Source organism: Callospermophilus lateralis, chromosome 10 (genome assembly GCF_048772815.1).
Source record: "Callospermophilus lateralis isolate mCalLat2 chromosome 10, mCalLat2.hap1, whole genome shotgun sequence".
NCBI lineage: Eukaryota > Metazoa > Chordata > Mammalia > Rodentia > Sciuridae > Callospermophilus > Callospermophilus lateralis.
This window is the reverse complement of record NC_135314.1, coordinates 63,876,914-63,904,536: the sequence shown is the minus strand read 5'-3', so window position 1 is coordinate 63,904,536 and position 27,623 is coordinate 63,876,914. Positions and strand designations below refer to the sequence as shown.

Here is a 27,623-nt window from a genome sequence, read left to right as displayed (position 1 = left end):
AATTTTAAATCATTTAAGAAAACTTCAGCTTGTAGTATATGATACTGTATACTGCATTTAACCAGTTCTTAGGGAAGAATAACCTTAAGGTATAGACAGTCTATGTCCCAGAAGTTTTGACTGCCCTGTTATTTGGAGGATATAGATACACATCATTATGCATGGCCCAATGCTGACTCCCTGAAGACCACTCCCTGACTGGCTGTTATAGAAATGACATAAACAATCTCCAAAGCTGTCACTTCACTTCCATTGAGTTTTGGAGTGGGTGGATGGAAACATTCTTGGTTTGCTCTCCTGAAACAAGGACAGCAACTCCATAATAAACCTCTCTTTATTATGTACTTAACCACTGTTTAATTGAGAAAATGCCAGTACTGTCAATTAGTTGTAATAAACTGTCACAAGCATTAAAATTTAGATATTATCAATAAATCACAAACCATTTGTAGAAAAATAACATCTTTAGCAACTCAAAAGGCAAAGAGTATCATTCTATCAAAAAAATACAACTTGCCGTTTATAGATTTGATAAAGTATTGTTGTTTTCTGTATTGTTTTATTCTTTCAAGAGACATAAGAAAAAACCCTCTCTCTTAGTTCTCTCCAGGCAATGAAATATTTTCTAAGTCTTTTCTTAGTCATTCATCCCTGTGAATATGACTGATCCAAGCAAACCTTTTGGTAGTCATATTTATTGGCCAAAATGAACATCACAGGGGTACTCTGTGGCATATACAAGCCTGGAAGCCAATGTTTCATCTATTTTGAACTTCATGATCACACACTTGAATACTCTGTTCCATGCAGTGGATAAATTTATGAGAGAAATTTCAGTGGTATTCAATTTCATATGTCTCTGTGATAGATCTCTATAACAGAATTTTATATATATATATATATATATATATATATATATATAAAACATTTGTAATATGATTTCACAGTGCCTCCCAGTGGAATATATGGATCTTCTTTTCCCCCCTCAATGACCTTGATTGTGGCTCTATGGCTTGCATTGTCCAGTGAAATATTAGTGGGCAGCAGAGGTTTCATATAGGTTTACATAATTTGGCTTAGTCTTTTGTATATCTGACAGCTGCCAGGTGAAAGCATGCTGGAACCAGAATGAGGTATGGGGAGAGACCTAAACTCAACACACAACTAGCCCACAGACATGTGAGTGAGAAATAAATTCTTGTAAGCCACTGATATTAGGCAAAGTTATCACAGTACAACCTAATACACACCTGATAACCTTTTCTGTTTCATAAATTCTGCTAAAATTACTAGAAGTCTCTGTTCCTCTTACCTTGAAGATCTCTAATAAAAATGTATTCTAATTTTTTCCAACCTGCTAAATTAGAAAGTCTTTAAAAGATTAAATAAAAACTCTTATCCCAAACAAATAAATACACACACTTAAATAATTTATCTTTTGGACTTTTAAATCACCAAACTCCTCCTAAAGCCTAGTTTTGATACTTGTGCTATTTGAAGAAGTTGTTTTCTAATTTTGAGGGTGAGGGTAAGAGTGGGACACTGCACCTGGGTGTTTTGTTTGCTTTGCATTCTCAATCTCTTCCAAGGTTCTAGACCTTTTTTTCTTAGCAAGAGCTTTTTATAATGTTCTGTGGCTACTGCTTCCAACTCTTGGTTCCTTTTAATTCTCTTCTGTTTCTCTAGTTCTTTCTGCAAAAGATAATGAAGTAAAAATGCCATGATGAAAACACTAAGGAATTTCAACAAGAAGTTAAAGTATTTAATTTGAACATGAAACAGTATGTTAATCATTATAAGAGAGCTCTGGAATATTTTTCAAAAGAAGAATCAGTTCTGCTTAAAAGGTCAGAAAAAGTTGGTTATAAGCTCTACAAGAATGAGCATTAAGTATATTCTTGGGTTTATATTTAGTACTGTTCACAGAAATGGTTTACCTCTTCCTAAATTACTAAAAAGTAAACATCTAGTCAAGAGACATCAGGAATTTTCCCTCATTTTTATGGAAAACCCAATGTAACTCCCTCATTTATGTTATGAGGTAGAGATTGTGTATAAATAATGGTATTCAAATGTAAAGATACTCCATTAAAAAATTCCAGAAGTATAATCTCATTACTGATCTTTCTTTTTTAAGTGATGAACAATAAGTCCGGAGGCAAGTTAAAAAGTACTTGATTATCATTAAGCAGCTTTCCCTCCTCCTCTGAGGAGAAAGAGAATCCTGGTGATGCAATGAGGGAAAATACCCCACGTTCCGAACAGGAGAAACACACCAAGTGGTATGCCTGGGAAAGGTGACAGACACTGCCAGGTACAATGGTGTGTGTCTGTAATTGCAGCAGCCTTGAGAGATTGAGGCAGGAGGATGGCAAATTCAAAGCCCAGCCTCAGCAACTTAGTGAGGCACTAAACAAATTAGTGAGACTTAATTTCAAAATAAAAAATGAAAAGGGGAACTAGAGAAGGATAGAGGCACTTTGGATTAGATAGAGGGGAGTGAAAGGAGGAGAGGGATTATGGAGGTAGGAAGGACAGTAGAATGAATTGGACATTAATACCCTATGTGCATACATGATTATATGATCGGTATAACTCTACATCATGTACAACCAGAAGAATGAGAAGTTATACTCCATTTATGTATGATGTATCCAAATGCATTATACTGTCATATATAACTAATTAGAAAAAATTTTAAAAGTAGGGGCTAGGGCTGTGGCTCAGTGGCATATCACTTGCCTAGCATTCGTGAGGCATTGGGTTCGATCCTTAGCACCACGTTAAAAAAAATAAACAAACAGACAAAATAAAGTATTGCTGTCCACTACAACTACAAAAAAATTGAAGATTAAAAAAAGGGGGCTGGGGATGTAGAGGTTAAGCATCCATACCTGGGTTCAATTCTGGTAAGGAAAAAAGAGAGAGAGAGAGAGAGAGAGAGAGAGAGAGAGAGAGAGAATAGAAACTTAATGCTGTACCCTACAGATATTATTCATCCTCTTCTATTTTAGTACAAATAGTTTATAATAAAAAGTGAGAGAAATGGTAAATGATAGTAAGTAACCTGCTATGAAAGATTCAAGAGTAACCGCAAAGATTGCACACTGCCTTCTTTGCAGCTGTCATCTATGGAGTATAAATATGAAAACATTTCTTTTTCTTTACATAATTTCATGTCAAGAAAAGGGTAGTGGGCAGGTGTGGTGGTGCAGGCCTGTAATCCCAGCAGCTCAGGAGGCTGAGGCAGGAGGATCACGAGTTCAAAACCAGTCTCAGCAACTTAGCAAGGCCCTAAGCAATCATCGAGACCCTTACTCTAAAAAATTACAAAAAAAGGGCTGGGAATGTGGTTCAGTGGTTAGGTGCCCCTGAATTCAATCTCCAGTACAAAAAAAAAAAAAAAAAAAGAAAGAAAGAAAAGGGGTAGTGGTGAATTGGCTGATTTGACAAGCTTCTTTATGTGCCTGAGACTACTATAAGAAAAAAATTAGAGCACTGGAACATTTCTAATATGGAAAGGAGAATTGCTCTACTCTCCCAATGCAAATGACCCATTTCTGTACAAGTTCCTGAAAATGGAATATCCAGATTTTCTAAAGCATTAGGCCAAAATAACCTTTATAATACCCAGGCACTTGAGATATTTGTTGAATGGAATGGTCAGAAATAAAAATTGCTTACAACAATATTCATATGAATAGTAACAGGAAGCTGAGGGTTAAATGTGAGGAAAACAGAAAAACTGTTTGTACATCCACAGAAATGTCCCTGTGGTATCAAAGCAGCTGCTGCAAGTTTGCAGATAGAAATTTAACCTGGACTATAGCCCTCTGGAGAAGTCCTTGGGCTCAGTGAAAAAAACCTATTCCCACATACACAGAAATGATAGTCCAACTATCCTTTTAGCCTTGTAACTCTATGACTGGTGTTCTAGGCTCCAAAAGGAAAATGGTTTTTAGATAGATTGCTGGGGAAAAAAACAGACTTTAAGAAAAGTCTGTATTTCCAGGCTGGAGTTTGTGGTTCAGTGGTAGAGCACTTGCCTAGCATGTGTGAGGCCCTGGGGTTTGATCCTCAGCATCACATAAAAGAATAAATAAATAGATAAATAAAGTTAATAATAAATCTTTATTTCCACAGAAAAATATATAGAGAAATATTAAATAAGAGTTCTGCTTAAGTTAAAAATTTAATTGAAATGTGTATTTCCTCCACTGGTTATACACATTGATCAACTCCATTAGTATTATATTTTCCATTTCCTTATACATGTCCATAATAGTAGCTGCATCCACAACTGCTTGTGAAGATGATATGATACTATGTACTTTGAGATAATTCTTATATTTGGGATCTGGACAGCTAGGGTTTCAAAGAGCTCACTGTTCACTCTGGCTAAAAAAGGCTACTAAATATCAGTTTCTTTTTGACTTAGTGGTTTACATAATTATAAATGACATAAAAAGAAAAAGGCTCATAGCCATGTGCAGTAGCACATGCCTGTAATTGCAGCGGCCTGGAGGTTGAGGCGAGAGGGTGGCAAGTTCAAAGCTAGCCTCAGCAACTCAGTGAGGCCCTAAGCAACTTAGTTAGATCTTGTCTCAAAACAAAAAATAAAAAGGGCTGGTGATGTGGCTCAGAGGTTAAGTGCCCTGGATTCAATCCCTGGTACCAAAACCAAACCAAAACCCGAAGACTCATTTAAATGCATATCTATGTCAGCTACTGTCTTGAGAAAAAGACCAGGGTAGCTTATGTACAGAAAAGTACAGGTAATTGACACTGCTCCAAAACAAATTTCTTCCTCACTACTGGCTCATTTCCATCACATAAACATGTGCTGGTATTTACCATCTTTAAAATACAAATAAAGCCAAGAAACAATTATCAACAACAATAAAAAAATCTTTCTCTGGATGTGATGGCTCTCTATATTCACAGGCTATGTTCTCCACCATTTTTCTTCAACCCACTAAAATGTGGCTCCTATCCCAGAACAGCACTGAAAGCACTCTTGTCCAGGTCATGAATGATCTCCATGTTCCCAAACCAAAGAGGCATTTGTCTGCTCTCTTCTTAATAGAGCTCAGTAACATTTTCCCAGGTTAACTGCCACCACTCCCCTAACACAAATACTTTTTTCTCTTAGCATTGGGTTTTAAATTTTTCTGGTTTTCCTTCTACCTAACACCTCTTCATCTACTAATATAATATTGGACTCAGTCCTGGACTCTCATCTCTTTTTCTTCTTTGTTTTCTTTTCATGGTGCTAGGGGTTGAACCCAGTGCCGTACACATGCTAGGCAAGCACCCTGCCACTGAGCTATATGCCCAGCCCTCAACTCTTCTCTACTCAGACATTCTCCAGGCACTTCCAGGGCATGAAAAACACTTGAATTTTTTTTAAAAATAATATTTATTTTAGTTGTAGTTGGACACAAACCTTTATTTTATTTATTTATTTTTATGTGGTTCTGAGGATCAAACCCAGGGCCTCACACATGCTAGGTGAGTGCTCAACCGCTGAGCCACAACCCCAGCCCTGAAATGTTTTTGTGACTAGCAGAGATACTTTACTGTAATTTTGATGTCCAGGCTTATATATCCAATATGAATATCTCATAGGCATCCCCACATGTGACATGTGGACATTGTGAGAGCCTCCACAACATCTAGCTGCTCAAATATCACCTCCTTGGAGAGGTTTCTCCATTTTGCTTCAACCATTATTTCTCTCCCTCCCTATTTTTTAAAATTTTTGAGTTGTTTATTGCCTGTTTTCCCAAATTAGCATAGAAGATTTGTGAAGGAAGGTCTGTTGTTGGTCTTATTCACTGCTCTATTCTATCCCAATGGTCTCCTATCTGATTTCATGATTCTTTTTTTTTTTTCTCCTTTTTCCTCCAGCTTCCACACATGAGAGACAACATACAACACTCCTCAGATTTTCTGAGTCTGGTTTATTTTACTTAATTTGATACTCTACAGACTATCAATTTTCCTGCAAATTTGCCTGGTCTTTTCTGATAAAATTATTTTTAATCACAAGCTTCAAGTATCCATCAATAAAATGTATATTTATACAGCCACAAAAGTTATTGCCTGACACATATTACTAGAAAGTAAGTATCTGATAAAAACAGAGCAAAGGGATGTTATTTTCAGGGAGTTGTGGTGTGAGACCTATGAGTGGCCATTATCCAGCCATGTCTTGCCTCTTGTATCCCTCTCAATACAGAGGACAAGTTTGTCACAGGCCTATCCTTAAGGAATTCCTCTAGGTCCTTTGTCCTCAAATTGATGTCACAAAACCCTACACACAGATAATTGAGTTTATCTTACATTTTCTATCCAGAAAAGTATATGTGATTGTCTCAGAGACCTTCTCCATCATATCAATAGCAGGGTTGCCCATCTGTTTAATTAGAAAATATGGCACCTCTGCTGGACAATTTGCTCTGAACTCAGCAGAAATTTTCCCAATTTCAAGAGGTGTTTTATCAGCTTTGCCTCACTGTGACCAAAAGACCTGACAAAAACAACTTAGAGAAGGAACAGTTAATTCTGGCTCACAGTTTAGAGTTTCAGTTCATGGTCAGCTGATTCCATAGCTCTGGGACCAAGGTGAGGCAGAACATTATGGCAGAAGGGTGTGGCAGAGGAAAGCAATTTAGGACATGGTAATCAGGAAACAGAGAGAGCTCCACTTGCCAAGGACAAAATATAAATCCTAAAGGTACTCTTACTTTCTCTAGCCACACCCCTACCTGCCTGCCCACAGTTACCACACAGTTAATCTATATCAGTGATTAGCCCACCAATTAGATTGCACTTCTCATAATCTAATTTCTCTAAAAATTCTTGTATTGTTTCACACGTGAGCTTTTGGGGGGACACCTCATATCTAAACAAGCAGATTTCCATCAAACATATCCAGTCACATAATCTGATTCAGAGAAGTCATTGGTTCAGAAGTGCCATTATCTTTTTGACATCCAGAGGAATAACATTAATATGATCTTGGAGGTTGTTTACCAGGAACAAATATATATAAAATGTATAAGAAATTAAGCAATTGCTTGTGTAGAATGTGATGCCTCAAAAGGACTAAGACCACATGATAAACTGGATGGGAAGCATACTATGTAGATTATCCTTACACAGATGGAAAAGAAGACAATTGCCAAGTACGTTTTAAATCTAAAGCTACTCTTAAAGAAGCCTCAAGCATAGCAAGTCTGCAAATGTGTAGATCTCAATTTAGATAGCTACAATTGACTGACTAAATGGAAACTAGTCTATGTGACAAAATCTTTTTGTCTATTGCTATGGACTGACATTCCTAAAAAAGGGGTTTGGACTTGGGATAATGAGTGAAATAAAACTATCTCTTGGCTGGTACATATTTTTCATTATTCTTGGTCTGTACAAGCAATTTGGTTCCAACAACAACAAAAGCAGGGCAGACATAAAATTAATGTCTTTTTGTGAACTGATCAGATGTGAAGCCATCTCTAAATCTAGAGACTGGGACTCAAAAGTTTTCTTACCTGAGGCAGCAGAATCTACCAGATACCATATGAGTCATAAGATGAGATATTTTGGTGAACTGCTGGAGGTTAAGAATACACCAGCAGGAGAAGAGTGGAGCTCCTGGGGGGTAACAGTCATGGTGGTGTTTCCCACTCTTATGCACGTTTTTTTCTCTAGAAACTCCACTAGACTTTCACAGAGGAGATCAGGGAGGATTCAGAGAAAATTCCCACCATGGTTCTAGCTGAGAAAGAAGAAGAAGAAGAACACCTGCAAATCTACCCAGACCATTCTCTCTCAGGAAACTGGAGGCTCCATCCCAGGGCGCCACCTGAATGCACTCAGCGGGGGGAGGGGCACTCAGGAAACTCTTTCCAGACAAGACCCCCCCCTGCTCCCATTTCTCCAGGGGAAGGGACTTTAAGGTCACAGATTGAGATAGTGGTGGATACCACTGCATCTAAAAGAAGGAAATAGGGGTTCAAAAAAAATTTTACCCTTAGAGTAGGAACAGGGATTCTTGTGAGTGCTCAATGAGGTATACTCCAAAGACAAATGTAGTGAAATAGAGAATGTTTTCTCTTATCCATACCCTACCACTACACTAGTACAAACCTCCAATAAGATTACTGGATTAAGGGAGAACTATAAGAGACAGAACTTCTCTGGGGAGCAGCACAAAGAGAAAACCCAAAGCCAAGAGAGGAGATAAATAAAAAGTCACTAGAGGAAACTGAAGTCTCTGGTGCCCATGGTGACATCAAACCTCAACAGTGGTAACTATAACAACAATAAACATCAAACACAGCCCAATTCTTGGCTAGATTAATACAAATCTCCATACTAAGGGCCTATTTACCCCAGTTTCTATTGTTCTTAACCAAATAGCTGACTTTCAACAAAAAATGCAAGACACACCAAAAGACAAAAAATAAACACAATTTGAAAAGTCAGTGTCTTATCAGAATAAGACATTGCCATGACAGAGGTGTTGGAACTATTAGAAGGAGAATTTTAAGTAACTCATGACAATAATATTAGAGGATCTAATGGTGAAGATAGACATCATTCATTATCAGATAGGAATTTTAGCAGACATGAAAACAATATGCTTCAAAATAAAAATGCTAAAAAATAAAAATCACAAGGTACCAGAGATGAAGAGAGCCTTCAATGGGTTTATCACTAGATGAAACACCTGAAGAAAGAATCAGGTAACATGAAAATAGGATAACAGAAATTACACAAACTGAAAAGGAAAAAGAGTGACAAACAAGTTCATCTGTCAGCTGTGGGACAATATGAACCAATTAAACACTGGAATAACTGGAAACTCAAAAGGAGAATAAAAAGAATGGGCTAGGTCAAATATTTGAAGAACTAATTGTTAAATATATTCCCAAATTAGTGACAGAATGTAAGACCATATATCTGAGAAGCTTAAGACTACTGTGAAAGTAAACAAACCTATCAACAAACCAATCATATTTAGATATATCATATTTTAAAAGCTAAAAACCAAAGACAAACACAAAATCTTAAAGGCAGCTTGGGAGGAAAACCCACATTACCTACTGTTATGGAGTAAAAGTATCCCCCCAAAGTTAATATGTTAAAACACTAATCCCTAGTGTGGCTGTATTTGGACAAGAGGCCACTAAGGAAGTAAGGTTAAATAAAGTCCTAAGGGTAGGAACCTTATTAGAATTAGTGTCCTTAAATGAAGAGATTCCAGAGAGGTTTCATGCTTTCTCTCTTCATGCACATGCACCAAGGAAAAGTCATGTGAGGGAAGATGCAGTGAGAATGAGGCTATCTCAAAGCCAGGTAGATAGCCTTTAATAAAAACCTCTACAACTGTGATTAAAATGAGTTTCAATTGGTTAAGCCATCTGGTCCATGGTATTTTGTTATAGCACCCCAAGCAGAATAGCATATCTACAAAACAACAAAGATTAAGAATTACAGCAGACTTCTTATAAGAAATTAGGCAAACAAGAAGACTATAGGATAACATCTTTCAAGTTTTAAAGTAAAAAATTGTCAACATAAAATTCTGTATCCAGAAAAAGTAACTTTCAAAAGTGAAGGAAATTCCAATGTGTTGGAACTAGAGACAGTTGTGCTAAGTGAAATAAGCCAGTCCCAAAAAACCAAAGCCAAATGTTCTCTCTGATATGCGAATGCTAACTAACAATGGGGATTGGGGTAGGGAAAAATAGAAGTACTTTGGATTAGATAAAGGGGAATGAAGTCAAGGGAAGAGGGATGGGAATAGGAAAGATAGTAGAATGAAATGGGCATTATTTTCCTATGTTCATATATGAATACATGACCAATGTAATTCCACTTCTTTACAACCATAACAATAAGAAGTTGTACTCCATGTATGTATAATGTCAAAATACATTCATGTATAACTAGTAAGAATTTTAAAAAGAGAGTTAAAAAAAGTAAAGGAAAAAAATAAGATTTTCTCAGTATTTATTTCAATGTAAATTCCCTCAGTTTTTATTTAACTGACAGAAGATCTATCCTACAAGACATATTAAAGAAAGTTCTACCCACAGAAAGAATATTATATATTAACATTATATATTAATTATTATTAAGTGAAAGAATTTATATCTATACAAAGAAATAAAGAACATCAGAAATGGAAGAAATGGAGGCAAGGTAAAAGACAACTGCTTAAAGCAATATCTTTAACAAGGAATTGGGTATTTATAGCATAAATAAAAGCAAAATTTGACATATGACAAGAATAGCACAAGGAATATGAGGGAGTAAATGGAAATATATGTATGTAAGGATCTTTCACTACATGTAAAGTTTGAAGGTAGAAAGGGATCATTTACAAATATATTGTAAACACTAGGCAACCACTAAAAATGTTTTTAAAAGAAATGTAAATAATAACTCCATAGAGGAGGTAAAATGGAAGTATAGAGATGCTCAAATAAAACCAGAGAAGGTGGGAGATGGGAAGGAGGAAATTTACAATGAGCAAGTTGGTAGATTTTCACCAAATTATATCAATATCACTTTATGTTAATGGCATAAAAATAATGTAAGTCTGTTAAAGGACAGATTATCATAATGGATATTAAATCAACACAGGTACATAATGTCAGAAAGAAGCTCAATTTATAACACTTAGATACAAGTTTTTTCCAAAATGTATATATGTACCTAATAACAGATTTTCAACATACATTAAAAGGTCTTCACAGATTTTAAAAGTGTCATAAAACAGATATGAAAGGAGAAGTAGACAAAGATGCAACTTTAAGCCAGAGACTTTCCTGTCTCAATAACTGTTAAAACAAGTAAGCACAAAATCAGTAAAGATATAGATGATCTGAACAACACAAGCAATGTGACTTAATTGATATTTATAAAGCACACCATAATAGAACACTACATATTTTTCTCAAGTACACATAGAATATTAACCAAGATGATCATATTGTGGGCCATAAAACAAAACTTTTAAAATTCATTCAATGTATATTCATGTACCATAAAGAAACTAAATTATAAATCAATAGAAAGTTATCTGGGAAATTCCCAATGCTTGATATTTAAAAAAATATACTTCTAAAAACCCATAGAACAAAGAGAAAGTCTCAAGAATAGTTTGAACTAAATGAGATAAAATATCAAAATATTACTTGATATGCCAGGTAAAGAGAAAGGGAAATTTATAGCACTAAATGCATCTGTTATAAAAGGACAAATGTGTGAAATGAATAATTTAAGCTTCTGCCTTAGGGAATCAGGGAAAACAGAATCTTAAGCAAGCAGAAAGAGGGAAGTGACAAAAATTAAGCAGAAAATAGAGAAACTGAAAATGGGAAAAGGCCAAAGAAAATCAATGAAATTACAAGGTGTTTCTTTGAGGAGAAATAAAATTGATAACCAAGGCAAAAAGAGAAAAGATACAAATTACTGTAGCAGAAGCTCACAGACATTAAAAGGGTCATAAGAGAATACTATAAGCTCTATTCCAAGAAATTCAAAAACTTAGATAAAATACTCAAATTCCTTTAAGTATTCAAACTTCCAAGATTCACTCAAGAAAAAGGGGGAAAACACAAGGGCCCTGGGTGACATTGGAAAACTGAGTTTTAATTAAAAAAAATATGAAGCTAAAAATAAATGGAACTATATATAAATACTGTATTGTAGTTGGCAAATTTCTTGTGTGGGGTATAAACTAACAGTTCTAATTGCTTTATACCTTTATTGGAAATTTACAACAGTAAATAATGGATAGGTTGTGGGAGCCAGGTTTCAGAGAAGGCATTTACAAATAAGCAAGAAAGGAAGGATAGAATAAACCTTCTTGTATGAATTAGAGTTGGAGACAGAAGTATGAGTTTAGTGCTCTCTCTGGCTCTCTCTGGCTCTCTCTCTGGCTCGCTCTCTCTCTCTCTCTCTCTCTCTCTCTCTCTCTATATATATATATATATATATAAAGTCCACCTAAAATGTCCACCTAAAAGAGCTTCCAATGCTAACCAAAGCCAGAACAATTTGATCAACAAAATAAGTAACAGCATTTTTGTCACCCAAAGTACAAAATAAATAGACAGGAATTCTACTTATTTAAATAAACAATTGAATGATTGAACAAATAAATGGAAAAACAAAAATAAGCCTTCTTCAAAGATGAATTCCAAATAATGTAGGTAGATACTCCTCCCTTCAGCACGTGAAGCTTAATTTTTCTTCCTCCCTGCCCTGAGAGTATACCAAACTTGATGATTATTTCCAAAGGATAGAGTATGAAAAGGGAAAAATAATAACTTTACAGGGAGAAACCTGTCAAGCACTACCTAAACTAGCTTGTCAAGATGAATATCACCTTAGTATTGCCAAAAGAAAAAGGGGGAGGAGGGGAAAGAGGAGGGGGGAATATGAACAGAGAAGAACAGAAGTAGACATATTAAAATATTAAGACATTAAAAGGGCTGGGGTTGTGGCTCAGTGGCAGAGTGCTTGCCTGGCATATCTGAGGCACTGGGTTTGATTCTCAGCATCACATATAAATAAATAAATAAATGTCCATTAACAACTTAAAATAATTTTTTAAAAAAGATATTACAGGTAGTTAATTCTTAGTGCTGAACTCAGAGATACTTTTCCATCTTCTTTGTATTTCTCAAATTTGTTACAATGAACAGATATGAGAGGGAAATTTTTTTTGTATTTTATATTTTGAAAATTATCTCAATCATTTATAATGGTATGACCCCAAGTTGATCCATGGTGTGTTACTGGGTGCTTTATAAAAAAATAGAGTCTGTAGTCAGATACATGTGACTACCTGGAACACTGTGTCCCTCTTCTGAGATTCAAAATATCTGATAACTTGTAAAAAGGCTTTGAGAAGTTCACTGATAAAGAAACTTGTTTAACTATGTCTTATTTCTTCTGATGTATTTTGCTCCAAGTGTGCAATCATTCATTCATTCATCATGTATTTTCTGAGTGCCTACTACATTTCAGGCACACTGTCAGCCAATACAATAGTGAACAACACCAGGCTTCTCCCTTTACTATTATGGAGATTACAGTTTAGTTGGAGACAGAGAAATGGAAAAAAGCCACAAAACAGAGACATAATTATTAGCATCAGTAATGCTCTGAAGGACACTTCAGAGGAATTCATAAAGGAGGATCTAACCTAACATTGGGTAGAAGAAGAGCAGCCAGAGCAGGAAAGGCTCATCTGGAAAAAGTCATGTTTTGAAGCTAAAATGTGAACAATGGTAGGTTTTCACTAAATAAGATGGAGAAACTTTTTCTGTTTGGGTAAGAAAAGAATACTAGTGGACAGGACTACAAGATCACACACAATAGACCTCAATAGACAGTAACCTAACAAAGACATTACTGACCATTTTCTTCAGTCTTTTCTCTTCTCGTTTTCTCTCAAGCTGAGCCTCCTTTTCTTCTGCCTCCCTCTTCTGACATTCCTCCTCTTGGGCCTTTAACTGGACCTGATTGAGATTAGAATGCAGAAAAATCAGAACCTTCAATCTCATGGGAATAAGATTTTTCATGTTGGGATAAGTCAAGTATCCACCAAAGTGCCTGCACAATAAATACATAAAAAAATGTTCAACATTGTTAGCAATTAGGGAAATGCAAATCAAGACCAGCCTGAGATTTCATTTCCCATCAGAATGGCAGACACCAAGAACACAAACAATAATATATGCTAGAGAGGATATGGAGAAAAAGGAACACTTTTATACTGTTGGTGGGACTGTAAATTAGTATAACCACTATGAAAATATTATGGAGGTCCCTCAAAGGATAAGGAATGGAAACACCATGTGACCCCACCACACTACTCCTATGTATTTATTCTGAAGAAGTAAAGTCACCACATTATAGTGATACATGCATACTCATGTTTATAGCCACACTACAGAAGCAGCCTAGGTATCCATCGACAAAGAAAATGTGGTATATATACACAATGGAGTTTTATTCAACCACAAAGAAAAATAAAATTATATCATTTGCATGAAAATGGATGGACCTTATGTTATGATTTGGTTGTGGGTGTCCCCCCAAAGCTCATGCAATGTGAGGTACCCCCCAAAGTGAGACAATGCAAGAAGGTTCACAGGAGAAATGATTGGGTTGTAAAAGAGTCTTAACCCAATCAGTGAATTAATCCCATTATAGGGATTAACAGAGTAGTAACAGAAGTGGTAGAATATGGCTGGAGGAGGTGGGAATTGGGAGCATGGCTTTGGGATATATATTTATTTATATCTGGCAAGTGGAGACCTCTCTCTCTGCTATCTGATCATCATATGAGCTGCTTCCCTCTGCCATACTCTTCTGGCCATGATGTCCTGCCTTACTTTGAACCCCAAGGAATGGAGTCTGCCTGTCTATGGATTGAGACCTCTGAAACCACGAGCCCCTAAATAAACCTTACCTCCTTTATAGTTGTTCTGGTTGGGTCTTTTAGTCACAACAGTGAAAAAGCTGACCAAAACACCTTGAGAACTTTATATTAAGTGAAACAAGTCAAACTCAGAAGGTCAAGGGTTGCATGTTTTCTCTCATATGTGGAATGTAGAGAGGAAAAAGGAAAAGAAAGTGATGGGTAGAAGAGTGGAATGTCTCATGAAAATTAAAGAGAGATAAGTAAAGAAACAGGGTGGGAGGGGAAAAATGGGGAATGATACTGGCCAAATTATATTGTTATATTGTGTGCATGCATGAATATGTAACAACAAATTCCACCATTGTATGTAAGTATAATGTACCAATAAAAATATGGGAAAAAAGTTTTTTAAAAATGCCTTCTTTATCTCTGGAATAAGTCTGCACTTTGTGATAAAAGTAGAAAACCCAAACAACATGTGATCCGTTGTATAACTTAAAAAGTTTCTCCAAAAGGATTCTTTTCAACTTGGGAAGATGAGTCCGAGCATGAATAAGACCATTAATTTTTAATCATAAAATGAAAATTTTTTCTTAACTTCACCTGTGAAACACTAAGTCCAGTGTGGGGGAAAGATTTTTTTCCTTTCATTTCCCCAATGCACTCTCCAACAAAAACTATCAGAACAGTTAATGTATTCCTAGTAGGTACAAAATTTACTTCTGACAGTCTAGGTCAAATTTTTGGAAGATAAAAACTATTCTCCTTTGCAAATTCATAAAGTTGGACATCTATCTATAACACTCTAATAATATTGGTTATGTGTGAATCTTCCAAATTGCTAGCTCTCAATAACTTTATATAGTTTCCTTCCTGCTAGGCTAATGATGTTGATGTTTTTCTCCTTCATTTTCTTAAAATGGTTACAGAACTCAGGTGAGTAGAATATAAGCCATTTCCAAAGTTGGTCTAACTTTACTGTTTCAGGCTTGAACAAGCAAGGTTTCATTATTTAAGAAACATCTAGACAAATCCTTTTTCTTGCCTCAGTTTGCATTCTGTATTTATTACCAATTTCTCTTCTTCTAGTTTTTTCTTCCTCTCTGCCAAGATCTGCCTACGTTCAGCTCGTTGAATTGCTCTTTCTTCCATGGCTAAAAAATAGTAACAGAATTCCAATATAAAAATATGAGAAACACTGAAAAAGAAATACCTCCATTTAAATGTAATATTTAAGGTTAATTTTAAGATTTTTCTTGTAAATTAAATATTCACATTCTCAGAAAAAAATTAGATATAAGGACTTATACATGCTGTATAAGTTAAAGGCCTACAATCCAACCCTCAGCAATGATGACTAATTTGTAGGTAACTATGTTTTTATTCACATTTTTATTTGAATAACTCTTTGTGAGCCAGGCATAGCCGGGCATACTTGTAATCCCAGTGACTCCAAAGGCAGAGACAGGAGGATCACAAATCTGAGGCCAGTCTCAGAAACTTATAAAGGCCCTAAGAAACTTGGTGAGATCCTGTCTCAAAATAAAATGTAAAAAAAAGGGCTAGGGATGTACTCAGTGGTTAAGTGCCCCTGGGTTCAATCCCTAGTACCAAAATCAAAACAAAAACAACAACAACAACAACAACACAAAAAACAAATACAAAACAAAAAACCAAAATAAAATAAAAAAGAGAAACTCTTTACTGGTTTAGGACTGGGGATATAACTCAGTGGTAAAGTGCTTGCCTAGCATGCACAACTTCCTGAGTTCAATTCCCAATACTGGAAAATAACAATAATAATAACAATAACAACTCTTCACTGGTTTAAATAAGATAATGTGCCTGATTGATAGACATTTAGTATATGAAAAGCAGAAGCCAGAATTTTAATTTAGTTATAACTTGATAAACATAGAAAAATACAACTACATCTAACAAATACTTTGAGAATAGAAGCATTCCGTAAATCCCATTTTAAGTGAACCTGCTAATTTTTCTTAAGTCACTGTATATACATCTGTATATGCAGGAACAACAAACAAATTGTAAAGTTTGGGGCCATGATGAATACATTTTAAGTCTAGTCTTAAGACCTGGATATCCAGATGGGCAGGAAATGGAACTGTACCAAGCATTTGGAGAACTGGCATCCAAATGAATTTGAGTGTCAGACTCCTGTTCTTGACAGTCTATTAAGTATCGATCCAAAAGAAACAAATGTGCAAGATGGTCTGATAATATGACTCTGTAATCATGCAGGGCTTTCATAGAAAGGAGGGGTGTGGGTAGGAGGAAGTATCAAGTTCTGCTCACCTAAACCATCTCGAAGTTGCTTTCAGTTCTTTGGACCATGTTACAGAGAAGATTTAAGTCCAAGTTTTAAGAATTAATAAACAAAAACTCACCAAGCTATTTCTTACAGATATTAAGTGTCTGTTTTGCTATAAAAGAATAGTGGTGATGCCACAGATAGCAGGAGTGAGACTGTCCTTAAGAAGACAGAAATAGACTAAAGGATTAAAGTGAGAGAGCTCTGAGAAGTAGAGTTTCTGGTAATATGCCCTTTCCTCATCTTTTCTAGATGGAGTCATTAAAGTCTGCTTGAAAAGTAGACTGGGATTCTAAAATAGCTAACACCTTGATCAAATAATAATTTTAAAAAACTTATTGCACTGAACTGGCATTTCTGATCAGGCTTAGTGGTGGGCAAAGATAGCATAAATTGTTGCCCTGGCAGATAGTTGATGCAAAGACTGCCGATTTCCAATTAACAGGAATGATTGACAACAGTATTTCAGATGTCACCCCTTCTTATTAGGGTAGCAAATTTGCCAGAGGTAAAAAGTCAAAAGTCACAATATAATTGTCATCCATACAAGATGTGACAACATATAACATACTCATTGTATAAACATATACAGTGAGTGACTAAGTATATAATAAAAGCAATTAGCAAATTTACTAGGTGGATTCTGAGGAATGCTCCTGTTCTTACTGTCCTATGTAGTTTTTAAATAAGAGTTTCTATGTGCTTAAAAAATATTATCAAATGAAAATATCTGGTTTATAGCTTTCATTACTAAAACACTACTAACCTCATCACAAAATGACATAATGACTTGGATTGCTATAAACTGACCAGAATTTTAGCATTCATGAATTACAATGACAATGATCTTTACAAATAATTAGCCTTAGTAGTTACTCAGAGTTTTCTCATCTGTGTAATTTTCCCATTCTTTTTTCACAGCCTGGATCTGAAATTACAGAACAATCACATACCTTTCAACATTATGTGTGTGTGTGTGTGTGTGTGTGTGTGAGCCAGGAAAGCCAAAAAGGATTCCAAAACCAGCATGGAAAAAGTAGTGAAGCTCCCTGATACATTCCATTCCTTTCCTGTCTACCCATCTTAGATTCTGACCAAGTTCTGCCAAATTTCAAAACCTGAGCTGCCACACTTCAGACCTAGGCATATTATACACTAGGAGAGAAGATGAACAACTTGCCTTTCAGTATGGGATGGGGTGCTTTCAGCTGCTTTGGATTCCTTTTGGGTCCAGAAAGAGAATTTTGGGAGTCACTTCTGCCTTCAGTCCTAGGGGAAGTAACAGATGAATTGGGAGGAAAAAAAAGAAAGAAAAAACAATGGAGAAAGATTTCAGACCAACATTCAGCTTCCTTTAATACATTTTCACCTGAGGAGTTCAAAGCATTTTACAAATTTTAATTAATCCTTCCTCTCTGAGATAACTGTGTTATTATTATACCCAGCCTACACATTGGTGTATTAAGGTACAGAAAGACTGCATGGCTAACCTGAACCTACAATGAGAGTCAGGCATTCTGACACCCATTCTAGTGCTTCAAGTCAAGGGTTTCACCTCTTCTTACCATTTATTGCATGTAGTGAGTCTCAAGCACATGTGAAACTATCTTAGATGACTTTGAGAAATTTGGACTCTTACTCCAGACTTGAAGACATTTAGTTTTATCCTAAGCAACTAAAAATTTAATCTAAGTAATTAGCGAGCCCAGGGGATGCGCCATGTGTACCTAATGTTGCTCAAACTAGCTTTTTAGCCTTAAATATAATCAGAAACTTAGAAATCTAGTTAGAGAAAGTTAAGTATTTTTCTTTTTCATTGGATAGTTGGAGAGCTCCTCAGACAAAGGCAGCCATGACCCAAATGCTAACTGTAAAATTGGAACCTTATAGGCAACCACTTGCCTGAAATATCTGTTTATAACTGTGATGTATGAGTCACAACATGTGAAGATTCTTTGCTTTGAGAGTGCACAATGAAAGAAAAGATCAGGGAGTTTAGAAAAAGTGCAAAACAGTTTAGGAACATCTCTATCTCAAAGTGAAGAGTGTTTGATACAACAGACATACTTCAGAAGCATCTGGCAGGTTCCTTTTGGTTCCTCTGGCCCTTGGGATTTTAACAGGAGGCGATTCTGTGCATCTGTGACTACAGCAGCATGCTTAGCTGCCCACTGAGCCTCTGCCAGCCGCTGTTTTTCCTTCAAATCGAGAATGGTTTTCTGCTGTTCCTGAAGTTTCTTCTTTTGCTTCTCAATCAGCTGTTGCTGGAAGACATGGCGGTTGCAGAAATGCCTCACACAAGCTGGTTCTGCTTTGTGGCTGGTGGTTCTGAGCTTGTCCTCACTGCCTGGCTGTTCAGAGAGCTCAGCATCCAAGGTTTTGGGCTTACTGTCAGGTATGTTCTGAGAAACATTCTGAAGGGGACACTGCAAGTTACTCATTGTTGTCTTTCCTGGGGGAGGAATGAGCATACAGCCATTGCTCTCTAAGGATGAGTTTTCTGATAAAGAGGGCACAGCAGTCACCTAAGAGAGAAAGAACATGTTACAGCTCAACTATTTAAAGAACTCTGTCCATCAGCATTGTTTTGTTTGAGGCACAATGGTCCCACACCCCAGGCAGAACTGCCCTATGCTCTTGGTCTGGTTATCTCAAAGGCCACTAGCCTTGGCTCTGTGAGCCTGTTAGAATGTGTAAAGTTGCTCACCATGAAGAGTGGGTGGAGAAGTGGCTATAGCTGTAAGAACCACTACAAGGGGCCAAGACCCTGGCAACAGGAAAAAAATGTTCTCTTATTAATTAATTTGGCTAGTTCACTTGTAAATTAGGCAATTAGTCCAGATAAATATGTGGGAATTTTATGTAAGAATTGACTTTAAATTTTGCAGAAATTTGAAAATTGTGTAGATATATTCTTTCTTAAGAATGTTTAAAAACTAAAGAATATAAATTAATACTAGATCTATTCTTTTGATGCCTCTCTTGCCACTGGTAAATTAATCCTTTGCCTCAGTGCAATATATTTATTTGCTGCAGCATCAGGCCTAGCTGAAAGCCTAGTCTCCAGCTATTTGTGAGAAGTATTTGGAAGCCCAGGATTACCAGGCAAATATCTGTATTGCATAAGAGTAATATTACTTAACTACTTTGTATTAGCATATGACTTAATCATTTCAAAGCTTTATCATGTAAATTTCATTTTTTTAATATTTATTTTTTTAGTTTTAGGTGGACACAATATCTTTATTTTATTTTTTATGTGGTGTTGAGGATCGAACCCAGTGCTTCGCGCATGCCAGGCAGGCGCGTAGCTACCACTTGAGCCACATCCCCAGCCCATGTAAATTTCATTTAATAGACTGAGTTATCACATGCAATTACAAGTTCTATACAGAAGGGAAGAAAACAAACATTCATAATCAGCAAAACTTATCCAGGCCAAAATAATGTCAAGTTAAAATGTCTCTTTTGAATGGTTTGAGTCCATGATCTACGATCTGATCTGCTATTGATTCTGCCATCTTCGGGGGGCATAAAGAGAAAAATACTATGAACTATCTAATATCAGAAGCTTTTAAGTCTAACAGAGTGCCATCTCAGGTACTCAAAACTATTTTTCATGATGATGGAAAAGTGTTCCATAGACTTAATTCAAGTGAAAATTTTAATATATGGAAACTCTGTCATGTTAAAAGACTTTTAAAAATAACCTTTTATTTCAGAAATGTCAGTGGACATTTACTCATGAGAATATCTGCTTATGTAATTTAGCATCAAGCAGGGTATATGTTTTAAGCTCTTTTAAACTTTATGGTAATGTCATGTTATTAACCCAGCAAGACTAAAAGCCTTGAGTAGAGCAACAAGATTTCTTTTAGATCATGGTAACTTTTTAGGTTAAAAAAATGAGAGAATGGAAGAAAAGCTAAATGGTACATATTGTACTAATAGTTTTGAAAGATTTTGAGGTGGAAGATGTGTGTTCTTGGTATATGAATACCTTGACTGTATAATTAATGAACATCTAACTACAGAGTTTATGTTTTCATTTGTTTGTTTTACTCTAAACTCTGGAAAAGACTTAATTTTGTAACCAGGAGAATCTATTACAGCCTTCTATTTTCATTTGTTCTATTTTTACAATGTCATCTCTTCTTGATAAAATCTTATTCTTGATTTTAGAGGTTTGGAAGCATTTTTCTATGCTCAGCCATTTTCATTTTTTTTTCCTGTTGCTAATGTGTATGTGTTTTGTGTTCTGTACAGATAAAAAATATTTTCTGGGCCTGGGGTTGTGGCTCAGTGTAGGGTGCTTCGCTTGCCTATATGTGTGAGGTCCTGGGTTCGATTCTCAGCACCACATTAAAAAAAAATAAATAAAGATCTAGTGTCTATCTACAGGTTAAAAAAATAATTCTGCTGACTTTTTTTTTCAATTAAAGATAAGGGCAGTGGAACTTTGTAAGGAAAAAGGTTCCTTACATCTACTTCTTAAGATACAAGTCTCTATTGGATCTCAATGGAGATAGTGTTATCTAATTGACATAAAGGTAGATAAATTGCCTAGGGGAAGGGACCAAAATGTTACATAAGTCCCAATAAGTATCCTCAGGATCCCCCTTCACTGAGAGACTAACTAAGCTTAAATTAAAAGCAGCCTACTTTGCTAGCAGTAATTAAGGTCAAAATAAGGCCGGGGACCTCAGTGCCCAATTTAATTTCACATGTCTGTGAGTTAAGTACTTAAGCATTATGAGGAGAGAGGAGGTGACCAGGTAGAGGACCTTCTCCAAAGGGCTCTCTAAACCAGACAAATGCAATGAGCAAAGAAAAAACTGACATAAATGACTTTATAAAAAATTAACAACTGGACACAGTACCAAACGCCATAACTAAACCAAAAGACAAATGGGAAAATGGAAAAAATGTTTGCAACCTATGTAATAAAAAAGCATCAACAGTCTTAAAAATATAAAGAGCTTTTATAATTAAAAAAATGTACTCAAATAAAAAAATTGACAAAGGGAATAGATAAGTTACTTTATATCTATATCTTTCTATATTCATATATATATCTATATATCCAATATAAAAATGTTTTAACCTCACTAGACATCAAAGAAATGCAAATGATGAAACAATAATCAGATGAAAAGAGAACATGCACTCTAAATTTAATTATTTATACTAAGTAAAGCATCATGGGTATATGCAAAGATTTAGCTACTAGGATGTTCACTGAAGCACAATTTAAAATAGTAGCAAACAGGAAACAACTTAAATTCCAGCAACAGATGAGTAAACAGATTCTATCTTATGGTCCATTACAGAATGTCATTAGTTATCACAAAACAATGGCATGGAATAGTAGTCCTTATCCAGTGGTACATATCAAGTTTACCTATAGAACTTTAAAAAAACCACAGGTGTCCCACATCAGAAGTTCTAATTTGTAGGTCTCATTTTGAAGTATATTTTCAGTTAGAACTGTTTATTGCTAATGTAATAGCATAAGAAATTCTCATGTTATATTTTAAAAATGCAAAAAAATTTTTTAGAGAAAAATAATTACATTTGTATTAAAAGAAAAGACCATAATTTCCTTTTCCTGAATTATGGCAGAGATTTCCTCAATGACCTGACAGAAGGAAATTTAAAAGCTAAATAAAATATTAATGAAGACAATTTGCATATGTTTGAGTAGAAAGTCTAGCTGCTATACTTCCATGTTATTAGTTACCTCCAAATGATGGAATTATAAATTACTTTCTTTTTTTCTCTGTGATTTTCTTCTACCAAATTACTATAATTGGCATGTATATATTTTATTATATGTACTATTATAATAATTAGAAAAATAAAAATATTTAAATTCCTCTCTTATAAGTCACAAGTTCATTTAGAAAGGAAATATGTGAAGATCAAAGAAGAAAATAAGAGGAATAGAGGAGCTGTAAATAGTGCTTGCTTTGTTTCTTCCTAAAGCAGTCTTTCACTTAGTTGTTATAAATTCACTCTCTACAATATGTACTTACCAACTTTCAACTACTCTAAAGTTGTTATGTGTTTATAGAAAGACGATTTACTTCAAGAAAATAAACACTTCCTGGAAGGTAACCTTTGTGCACTACAGCTTCCCTAACCATTGGATGGCCTAAGACAAGCAACCTGACCAGGGCTGATGTACCCCAGGCTGTAAAAGTGCAAAGCTCAAATGCAAGTGTTTAATGAGCAGGAAGACCAATCAAAGAAAAAACAATGTACCTCCATGTTTCTTACTAGTGAGTCCATCGTGGCTGTTGCCTCCTCAGGTACACTGATGCCTGATGACCACCCACTTGTACTGAGTTTCCCTAGTGATGCTGCCTTCAGCAGCTCATCCATTTTCTTCCTAGTTTCCTCCTTTGCTCGAGCCAGCTCTCTCTTTAGGACCTCTGCACTACACCAATGATGCCATTCTGCAAAGCAGTGTTGAAGAACTTGTTTCCGGTTATACTCAGCGGCCAGTTGGTGTTTTCTAAGCAACAAAGCACTTTCATTAAAATAAAGAAGGCATTTATACTTCATAAGTTGATAAAATAAATGAAACACAAGTCCAAGGGAGTCCCAGAAATGCTCTAGCCTATCCTTTTAGATTAAACTAAATGGAATGGAATGGCTTTAACATTCCCCAGTGCACAGGGTCTCCACATGGAAGGCATAAGCACCTCAAGACAGTACCTTCAAGAAAAAAGATGAATATTCTGTTCTATCATGTCACAAAAGAATATTAATTTTTTTTACATGTAAGTGTGTATTTTCTTCATTTCGATATAAATTTTTTAGATAATTATAATTACTTTAATTTTCACATGCTTTTTACCATCTATGTATTCTAGTATTTTGATAGCTATAATAAAGTTTAAGTGACAATGATTTTAAAAATAATGACATATATTATTTGCTTTTATTCTGAAGGAATACAAAATTAATAGAAAAAGTTAAGTCCCAACCTAGAGGCAGAATTAATCAATTTTATAAACTGTAAGCTTTAAAAAAATAGAACTTTAATAGTGATGAACCCTTGCATCTCTACCATCCTCAATGTCCATGTGTTAATATTCCTAATTCCTATTTCTTAGAGGAGTTACAATACTAGACTATACAATGTACTAGGCTCATATTTTAATAAATTTTATTTTGTTTAAAAAAATATTAAATTTTGTATAGCCATAAAATAGTTTCTGACCATAAAATAGGGGAAGGAGCAAAAAGAATAGGTATGTAAATAACTTTTAAAAAGAGGAATGCATGAGGGAGAAAGATTCAACTGGGAAGCTAAGGAAGGCAGGCTTGGGAGAAAGGAAAAGGAATAAATTGTCAGTAATTATAAAACTTACAAAAGTAAAATAAAACTATGAGAGTGGATATTATAAATGAAAGACTTGGTGGGAGACTGATCATTAAAAGGAAGGATTCATTTAAAACCCTTGAACTGAATGAATGACAACACTGTGAACATGCTTGCTAATATTACATACATCCATGAAAGGTAAAGGCCAGGCACTTGCTCTTATGAAACTCATCATCTAGCTCTTCGAAGAGCTTCTTTCATTCCCCCAAACTTCATAAATGTTAGAAGAAGTGAGTGGAATCTTTATCAGAAGACACTTTGGTGATAGCCAGTAAAGAATTCAAGTGGAGGTCTCTGAAGTCTACCTACAGGTGGATGGTTATTCCTGGAGAAGTGAGCTTGGAACCTATTATGTGGCATTAGGAATCAATCTGGGGGTTTAAAATCTAATATTTAGATGCATACTTGATTTTATCTTGTAAAGGTAGCTAGTCTAAGTTCTCTATAACACTGCACATAAATTTCTGTTATATATATATAATGCTTAATTCTCATGGACTCTTTGGGGTCATATCAAGAACATCATAAATTCTAAAATCAATGAGTCAGGAAAACATTTCTAAAGTTCTTAATGCTTACATGACTTTTAAAACTCTTTTGAATGCCACCTACAGCAAAGAAAAAAAAAGTTACGCTGTACCTCAATATATAAGTTTGTGTGTATATGAAACAAAAATATATATAACTGAAACAAAAAATTCATCAAATAGTATTTACCCTTATACCAGAGAAACACTGATATTTCTGTTCTAATCTTGTCTTTATTTCAGTAATTATAAAACTGAAATATAAGCAACTCTGCTGCTTATGGTTTGACTGTACCTTCTAAAATTCATGCTGAAATTTAATCACTACTGTGACCAGTATAAAGAAGTAGGACCTTTAAAAGGTAATTACACCATAAAGGGCTGTACCCTCCCAAATAGATAAATGTCCTTACCACAGGGGGTGAAGAAGGTAGGAGGGCTGGTTAGTTATCTGGAAGGTGGATTCATGATAAAAAGGATGAGTGACCTCATTTCCTGTCTCTGTGATGTGCATGCTTGTTTGTCCTTCCACCATATTGGGGAAAAGCACAAAAGCCCTGGCAAGATGCAAGTACCATGTATCTTGAAAATCTTGGATTTTCTAGCCCCCAGAACCACGAACCTAATAAACTTCTAGTGTTTAAAAATTATCCAGCCTGTGATATTCTGTTTTAGCAGCAGAAAACCGGCTAAGTCATCTGCTAACAACATATTTCATTATATCTAATTGATCTTCATGATAGATACTCAAAAAGTACTTTGTGATTGGTGGGTTTTATAATAAAAGTATATTGTAGGTTATAATAAACATCTGTATATAATATTTTACTTTAATGAAAATAAAGTATCTGAGACAGAATAACATTAAATTAAAAATTATAGGAGAAATAAAAAAATAAATTAGATAATAATGCAGGTAAGAACAAAGCTCTAAAAATACCATTGCATAAATAGGGAAACAAACAAAACACCCTATAATATTTTCTTAAAGTGGGTAAAAATCATCAATTTCCACAGGATAGAAGAATGTTGCTCTGATTAATGTGAAATTCAATTTACATCAATCTGCTCAAGAAGGAGGAGTGTGAAATGTACCTGATGTGCTAATTTCTTGTTTTTACAGCATAAATAGCCAAAATCAGCACTGGTGTTTTGACTGTTAGGGAAGAGATTATTTGGACACTATAAATGGCAAAGAGAAGGCCATTTATGTAACTAAAATGAGATTTAAAATGTAAAAAAAAAAAAAAAAAGAGTAGGAAAAAATGCATGTTTACTATAGCACTTAGATCCCATTGTATAATAATTATGTAGGAGATTTGAAAATGCAGTTCAGATGTCTATATTTGTGGGTTCAGATGGATGAACAGAAGCAAAGAAGCTAGGGATCCAGAGACAAGAGTTGATCCCACTCCTGCTGCCTTGCAGTTCATTTCAGTAGAGTAATGATGTTCCATATAAGCCAGTTTCTATACTTTTTAAAAGATGACACTAAAACCATTAATATTTCTAAAAGTTAAAAAAAAAACACCCAGGGGAGGGGAGGGGAGGGAGGATAGTAGAGGATAGGAAAGGTAGCAGAATACAACAGTTACTAATAAATAGGGCATTATGTAAAAATGTGGATGTGTAACCGATGTGATTCTGCAATCTGTATTTGGGGTAAAAATGGGAGTTCATAATCCACTTGAATCTAATATATGTAATATGAGATGTCAAGAGCTTTGTAATATTTTGAACAACCAATAAAAAAAATAATTAGGCAATTAAAAAAGAAAAAAAAAAAACACCCAAACTTCCTAAAACCTTAGTCATATGCAATTTACTTGTGTAACTTCACCTAAAGAAATGGCTTCAGATATAGTTCCCAGATAATTATAAAATGAAGGACAGAGTTCTCTTATGGAAAACAGACTGTCCCAATATGCTTGCAAGCTAAAATCAGAAAATTTCTAGCGAGAGTACATAAATTGATCATCACAATTATATAACTGCATGCAGAGAAAGGCTGTCTCTGTAGACCTAAGAACATAAAATATAAAAGGTTTAAAAAGGAATGTGTGAACCATGCTACCCAGGATCTACACCTCAAATGATACTTAGTGAGAAGTGCATAATTTAGAACCTAGAAGTCAGAAGAACACTAACCAGATTTGGGACACAGGAAAGCATCTGAAAATTTCTAAGCTATAGATTCATCCTCAGAAATGGTGTCAATAAGCCCTGAATTGCTTAACCTAAAAGAACTTTATTTTCAAAATATAATTCAATAAGAAAAGAATCTTAAAATAGAGTACAAAATTCACATGTAAGGTAAAATGCTGAGGGAAAGACTATCAGATGTCTAAAAAAATGTCTTGAATTTTTAAAAAAGGGAATAGAAAATAATAAAAAAACATATATTAGTGATGTGATTGAGTGCTGAAATCTGGTGTAGAACATAAAAACAGCAGTGACACGAACAGCTGTATTTGGGATGAGCAGGTTTAGCAAGAATAGGAATGAGCAAGCTAATGCATTCAATAATGCACTAGGCAGCCCCCAGGGGAAAAGTGGAAGATAAGGCAATTCTGTTTTAAAGAATTTTTAAAGTAAGCTGGCAGCACAAGTCTGGTCCTCCTGCCTCTCTGATAGATATATCAGGAAGTTTATTAGCTACAGATGCCGCGTGGCTTCTGGCCACTCACCTGGGTACCCAGGTGAGCAGAGAGGAAAGGACAATTGAACATGATTAACAGAGGCACTCCATAAATGATTGCCTCAAAGAAGGCTGAAATTAGGAGTGCTGGAAATGAAGAATGCCTGACAACTGAGGATTACAGTGACAACTGAGGATTACAGTAAAAACAAGTAAGGGGCTTGAGGGACAAAGAGACAAAAAGCAGGCTCTAGGCAAGGCCCAGGACACCTGTGCAAGAA

General features: G+C 35.3%; 1 protein-coding gene across 2 annotated transcripts in view; it reads right to left on the bottom strand.

Moving 5' to 3' along the window:
* Ccdc191 (coiled-coil domain containing 191) overlaps positions 1-27,623 on the bottom strand; it is a 70,991-nt gene that overhangs the window by 8,224 nt on the left and 35,144 nt on the right. For both annotated transcript variants that reach the window (XM_076868345.2, XM_076868346.2), the window contains 6 exons: positions 23,049-23,301; positions 18,855-19,309; positions 17,965-18,077; positions 15,524-15,606; positions 13,443-13,544; positions 1,549-1,692 (listed from right to left, as the gene is read on the bottom strand). In XM_076868345.2, the coding sequence (XP_076724460.2) occupies positions 1,549-1,692; positions 13,443-13,544; positions 15,524-15,606; positions 17,965-18,077; positions 18,855-19,309; positions 23,049-23,301 (1,150 nt within the window). The remainder of the gene's footprint in view (positions 1-1,548; positions 1,693-13,442; positions 13,545-15,523; positions 15,607-17,964; positions 18,078-18,854; positions 19,310-23,048; positions 23,302-27,623) is intronic.